Below are 6,565 nucleotides of genomic sequence, written 5' to 3'. Positions count from 1 at the left end.
CGCAACATGAAGTAGGGTTTCTAGCAGCTCGTAAAGCGCTTGGATAAGGAATATCCGCCAGCCCCGCATGGATATCCAGGAAAGAAGATCAACAAATTAGGAAAATGCAAATTCGATATCCATGATAACAGTACTTCAAGACGCTACATAATAATAAGCGTTGGAATTCCAAAGATTTCTTGAATTCCACCACCCTGTTGGAACACATCTCCTCTAGCACTTTCTTCCCCTCCTCCATGGAAAGATAATCTTGAATTTTGACTACTTGCTCCAGGTGCTGGTGAAGGTTATTGATCTGAGACCTCAAGTGGGCAAGGCTCGCCTCATACTTACTCTCTTTCTCATGCGCCCTCATCTTCATCTCCTCCAGTTTTTTCTAGGCCTCCTCCATTGCTAGCCCACCTTACTCCAACCAGCTAGATAATCCCCTAGCCAACACGGCAGCCTGGGATCAAGTCAAGTATATATCATTTTATGCATATCAATTAAATATTGTAACAAATCCATTTTTTGTTTACCTTGCCAATGTGTGAAGCTAAAACCTTCATAGCTTAAGGACGAGGAATAACGTCCATATAAGCCTTATCTAGAGATAAAATAGCTTCCTTCAAGAAATCAGCAACTTGGGCTACTCTCACCTTCTTCTTGCAGCAAAGATTGGACCACACCCAGCTTTCCTTTCTTACCTTTCACTTTAACGGGTCAAGGTTTTCCCAGCTCGTGTGGCGGGCTTAGGAGCTAGAGGAACCAAAAGACCTGTTGATTACTCATTTGGAGGGCGTAGGGAGGGATTCCACCTGGCGTTTTCCTTTTGGATTCCTAATGGAGACCGAGCTAGCTGGATTAGAGGGCAAACTTTTCGCTGGCTGGTATTTGACAGAGGAGTCGGCTTTAGGGAACTTCCCCTCGCTCAGAACCTTGTCCTGCAGTAGTTGGTTGAACATGTTGAGTGCAAAAAAAGATTAAAAAATACAAGTATACCAGCACGTCACATACGATAAAACTAAAAACTTGCAAGAACAAATGTAAACCAATAAAACACACAAAAAAAAGGATATCAGCAATAATGTCGAAGGTAACCTCTTTAACACTTAGCCCATAATGGAAAAGAATAGTTTGATGAACTGGCTCGCGAGAATCATATTGAAAGGCATTTAAAAAATTTAGCATAAGCTGGAAGGAGTAGAGCAGTTACAGACTGAATACCTAAGAAGGTCTAAGGCAACAGAGACCCACGTAGTGAGGAAACGCTAGGAAACAGGGAATGATACAAAAAAATAATGACCCTTCCTCTCTTTTATAGTGGTATTAGACGGAAAGATTTGAGCATCCCTCCTAGAGATGAAATAAAACAAGCCCGAATTTACCTTCTTCAAATGAAGAAAGAGGGAAATTGGGCGATCGACGAGGTTTCCCTCAAGTTCCTAACCAAGATATAAAAATCAGTTATTATATTAAAGGATTTGGGCACCAACTGACTCAGAGGGTCCTTGAATAAGGCGGACACCTCTCGAAGAAGGGAGGAATCGAAAGCTGTAACCCAACTTCTAGTTAAGCCATGTTGAAATTGGCAGAACCCTCAGATGCATAATGGGGGCGTTCAGCAGAAGCAGGAACCCAAGTCACGAGTTATCAAGTATCCCAAACTTAGACCTAATCCCGCGTATGTCTTCCTTCTTTAGATAAAAACGAAATACTCTAAATGAAATTATCCTATCCTCCATCATCCTTCTCTTTAGCTCCTCCTTAAAGACCCTCTTTGTACAACTCACATCTTCATCGCCTTTATCCTTTAGTGTCTAGAGCAAAAGGTGTCAAGCTGTTCCTCATCCTCCCTGGACAGTGCAGTTAAATCAATCAAAAGTTGCTCTACAGCCCACTTGTCTACACCCCTCTCTGACATTATTAAATAAAAGGAAAAAGAAAAAAGAGCTTAACTAGGAAGGACAAGGTAGAAAAATAGCAAGATTAGCACAAAAGAGCTCGGGATTGAGAAGAATGCCCACAAAAAGTTGTAAAAGGGTTAGAAAACCCTACTTTTAGACGAAAAAGAAAAGAAGAGAGAAAATAGGAGAGTTCCCTTAACGCGCGATAGGTGTGAAACGACCAAGAGGAATATGTCTCATATATGTTGTCTTGTCGCAACAATCCCATGAGTTGAGACTTGACAACCAATTGGCCACAATCCGCCAATCATGGGGCACGGGGACTCCCAAGATGCAGAAGCTCTTCTCAATCCTTATCCCTTACAACTATTACTATTTATGCCTCTATTTTGCGGTTACAATTTGAATTCAAAAGGTAATTCTTCTGTATAGAAATAAGGCCTACAAGCTTACCTCCTACTTTATTGAACTACTTGGCCCCCAACCGGACACATCATCATATAGCTGGACAAATACGTCATATAACTTGTCAACACATTAAGATATGTCATACTAAAATATTTCCAAGTGGCTCCTAGCGGATTGATAACAAACAAGCTGGGAATCCACGAGTAACAAATTTTTGAATTTTCAGACAAACCGAGCAAGACTTAATCAACTTTATGTACCTCAATTAATTCAAGTCCCAATCATGCACGGATTTTTTTGTTTGTTAGATGATTCAAAGACATTTCAATAGGTATAGAACTCTTTATAACAAACTCTCATATCCAGCTCTGTGCATGGCTATAAATAGAAGTTTTGCGTAGTTATTTAGTAACATCAATTCTTACTCTCAAACTATCACTTGATCTCTCAACTTTCTGTCTTTTTTAGGTTGTTTTAAGCTTATATTTTGCACTTCATACAAATATATATACTTTATCATCATTATTCTTACTTTACTCAAGTTTTCTTTTATCTTTTTCAATAAAATCGTTACTGACTTAAGCATTTGCTAACATTTGTTTTGTGGGATTAGTCCTCATTGATTTTAGAATTTTTTTTAAAATTCTTCCATTTTGTAGTGTAGCAAAAAATCTAGTACGCATCAATAATATATTCTTTAATATGTATAGTTAATTTTCTATGTATTTATTTTCATTTTGTACATTCCACATGTAAATTTATATATTCAATTGACTAAAATTGAGGTATTCTTTTGAACAATCACTTAAATTTATGATTATCCTATGAAATAGATAAATAAATTAAATCTAATAAAAAATATAGTAAAAATTATAATAAAAATTAAAATAAAATACACAATGAACTTAAATAAAAATTCGACTAACAAGCTTACAATAAAAAACTTAAATAATAACAAAGCCAAATAATACTTAAAATCAACTTTTAAGAAAAAAGAATATTAATGAATTAAAGTACTAAAAATTTTAAAATAGAATAACAAAAATAAAAGTTTTAAGTTTGAAAAAGTTAAAAAATCTAGTAATATCAATTTAGAAAAATAAAATAAAATCTACCATAATTTTAAAAAAATGGCCCAATTGATTCGGACCACTAGCGCAATCAAATAGGGCGAGTCCAGGATCAAACAGTCCCGACCACTGGGCTTGTCTGGTCCCAACCTGAGCCGAATCGAACCTGCCCAGCTCTTTAGATGGTGGAGCCGAACCCCACCAACTATGCACCTTGAAGAGAGAGCGTATCTGCTGTTGAGAGGTAAAAAAGAAACAAAAATGAAAGGATAAACCCCTGGAGAGAGAACAAAGGTGTTTCCTTTTCTTTACAAAATTCCTCATTTCCATACCCTAATTCAGAGAAGAAAGAAGAAATGAGTGAAAGGCCGGTGCCCAGGAGGGAGAGCCCATGGGGAGTGTCGGAGGGCGAGCATCGCCAACCAAAAGCCCACAGATGCAATGACCGAGCTGAAGATCTCATCCATGTAAGCATTTCTTTTCACCAGAAATTTGATTCTTTATTTCGATTTTCTATGGTTCTACCTTATAATTTTGGGCAGTATGTTCACGAAGATAGAATTTGGCTGGAGAAGAAGGCTGATAGCCTTAGAATCGGAGGATCGCGGGTTAGTTTCGTGTTGTTAGTAAAGGGTCTCTTGTAAGAGATCAAGTATTAAGAGAATATCTATGCTCTCGGTCCAAAGATATCCGAGTACTGTAGCTGTTGGATCTTATCGATGATTTAGCTGAGTGGGTTCTAGTGTTTTTTAAAAAGATGTTGAGAGAGTTCGAGTTCTTTAATTGAATTAATATCCCATATGTATTTGTAGGTGAAGATAAAAACTAGCATATGCAGTCATGTTGAGAATGTCATTCGGTGCAGTTATCAATTTGAAGAATATCGAATCCTGTGTCTTAGATTTTGAATGGTGGTCAAGAAGTACCATTTTATCAGTTGGAAAATGCTTCCGTTGCTTTGTAATAGACCCTTTTACTGATTAGTTGCAAAACAAATGAAGTTTACTTGAAGTAAATAGCTAATAAAATGATTAGCTAGGAAATGCTAACATGAATGCTAGTGGAGGAATTCCTGGTGAGCGAATCATAATAAAGCACCTCAAAACTCTTTGCTACGTCATTACTGTATTTCTTTGAGTGGATCAGTTTATCGCATGATAACATGCTCTCTGCTGCGTACCAAACTCTCTTTAGCATCCATGAGAGACTTTATCTGTGCCCCATTAGATCGATGTAGATCAGTGTGGGTTTGTTTTGATCCACATGAAGGAGGGTCTCTATCCAAGTCATCATTATATAGTTCAGGAGAAAATTGTAGCAGAAATTTTGAATAGCTTAAGTGCAACTCATTGTTATACCATTTTGTTTAAGTCGTCCATTAGTTGTTATATTAAGTATGTTCTTTCTGTCTAATTGCTAATCTCTTACCAGCTGTGATTTATGTTAATAATATCTGTGGTAAAATTAAGAAATTTGTCTTCCAGCAACAGAAAAGAGGAGACGAAGTAAGAAATCTTTTATGCCTAATGTCTGAGAGTAGAACACTTCTGAAGAAGGGACGAAAACATTCTTTAGTGCATTATGCGTAAAAGCAATTGCGGGGATAATTGAAATTAATGTAGAAGAAGGGAACTCCCTCAGTAAATAGTGAATTGATCATGATAATAGAGTGAAAGCAAAACTAACTGGGACTTTAGTCATGAAAACGATAGTAGTTAATGCGAGATTTATCCACAAGTAAGATTTAATGTTTTTGCATGTCAATTACTTGCAAACTTTTCCTTTTCCTATTAGAGGTACGAGTGCACTTGAAATGACTGTTCTTGTCGGAAACAACAAGGCACTAAATAAATGAACAGTTCTCATACAAATTTGAATAACTTCAGGCAAGAGAACCATAACCTGTATAAGCAATTCTATACTTGTGTGCTGGAAAATTTGATTCTGCAACTTAGGTAAAACTGTTTTGTAGAATTAGCTATATCTTATGGTTAATGGTATATAAGCTTCCAACTAATACAATCTTTAGAGCCCATCAAATCTTTACCAGCATCTCTTCATGCATTTGGTAAACTTTCCATTGTGTTTGACTCCCATGGGTTTAAACAATAGAGTAATTGTTCTATATTTTCATACCCTGAGTTGCCTATTTGTGCATTTTGTAGGCATTTTTCGAGGGCAACCCTTTTAAAACAATTCCAGGCCCTTTCAAGCTGTTTTGGCAGTGCATGCAATCGAAACCTGGGTAAGTTATGTGGAAATCCTTTGCCTCTCATATTAACTGGTCATCATATGATTCAGTATTCTCTTATATCAAGATATTATGAACCATCTGAACCCTTGCAAGAATCATTTCCTCCTAAAATATCTTTGAAATTGTACCGGAGAATTTTCAAGACACGTCATCATCTATGATGCATACCAAGCCTATTTCCCGTAGGACTATAAGAACCAAAGATTGTTGAAGTGAGTAATCCTCAGTTTTCTTTTGGCTATATCTGGAAATAGATCAAGAATGCTGCCTTGATGGTTTCTGATTAAGATAGCAATGAATTTTTCATGTTCTTTCTTTTCGGTGTGCGTTTGTTTCTTGTTTTTCTAATTAGATTATCTGTGATGATTCAATTGTATGATCTTTATGCAGGGAAGAACCGACGGAGCCTTTCTACTACTTGGAACTGGACCCTCCCAAACGAGAAGTAAAACTTGAGTAGAGCCTTGTGATTTTGTCTGCTCAAGTTCAATATGTAATCAGAGGTTACATGTCTCATTATCCGTAATAATAGTGTAATTCTGATTGTTATGGACAGTGATCCTGAAGGGAGTTGACGGTCTCAACTTTTTTTATACGATAATTGTGAGATCGATATGTCTTCTTGGATTCAATTCTTCAGGAAAAGATTGCAAATTTCGCAGCACCGAATTTGATAATTGTGCCAAGAATGCTATACTGACTTTAACATTTGGGTCTAGATTTTAGTTAGGAAAATGCAACATTCATAAACATATTGTAAGTTCAAATTCGTTCTTTGTTAGAATAGATTCCTCCCTTAGTTGAATGAGTTTATTTTGAAATCTTGTCCTATGTTTTTCTTATACACAGAGGAGAAGATGAAAGCTTCTGGGGAGTGTTTGGTTTCATATTTTTTAAAATTTTACGGGCAAAATTTTTTTATTGTTGTTTGGGTAAATTAGAATGAG

General features: G+C 36.5%; 1 protein-coding gene across 1 annotated transcript; it reads left to right on the top strand.

The window, feature by feature from the left end:
* Positions 1 to 3,594: 3,594 nt before the first annotated feature.
* Positions 3,595 to 6,287, top strand: LOC105178514 (hexokinase-1 protein). The gene is made up of 3 exons (XM_011102000.3): positions 3,595 to 3,831; positions 5,530 to 5,609; positions 6,009 to 6,287. The coding sequence occupies exons 1-3, from the start codon at positions 3,721 to 3,723 to the stop codon at positions 6,076 to 6,078; spliced, it is 261 nt and encodes an 86-aa protein (XP_011100302.1). The 5' UTR covers positions 3,595 to 3,720; the 3' UTR covers positions 6,079 to 6,287.
* Positions 6,288 to 6,565: the final 278 nt, after the last annotated feature.

This window comes from Sesamum indicum, linkage group LG12, assembly GCF_026168435.1.
Source record: "Sesamum indicum cultivar Baizhima isolate 11 linkage group LG12, ASM2616843v1, whole genome shotgun sequence".
Taxonomy (NCBI): Eukaryota; Viridiplantae; Streptophyta; class Magnoliopsida; order Lamiales; family Pedaliaceae; genus Sesamum; species Sesamum indicum.
This window is presented reverse-complemented; position numbering and strand designations above follow the sequence as displayed.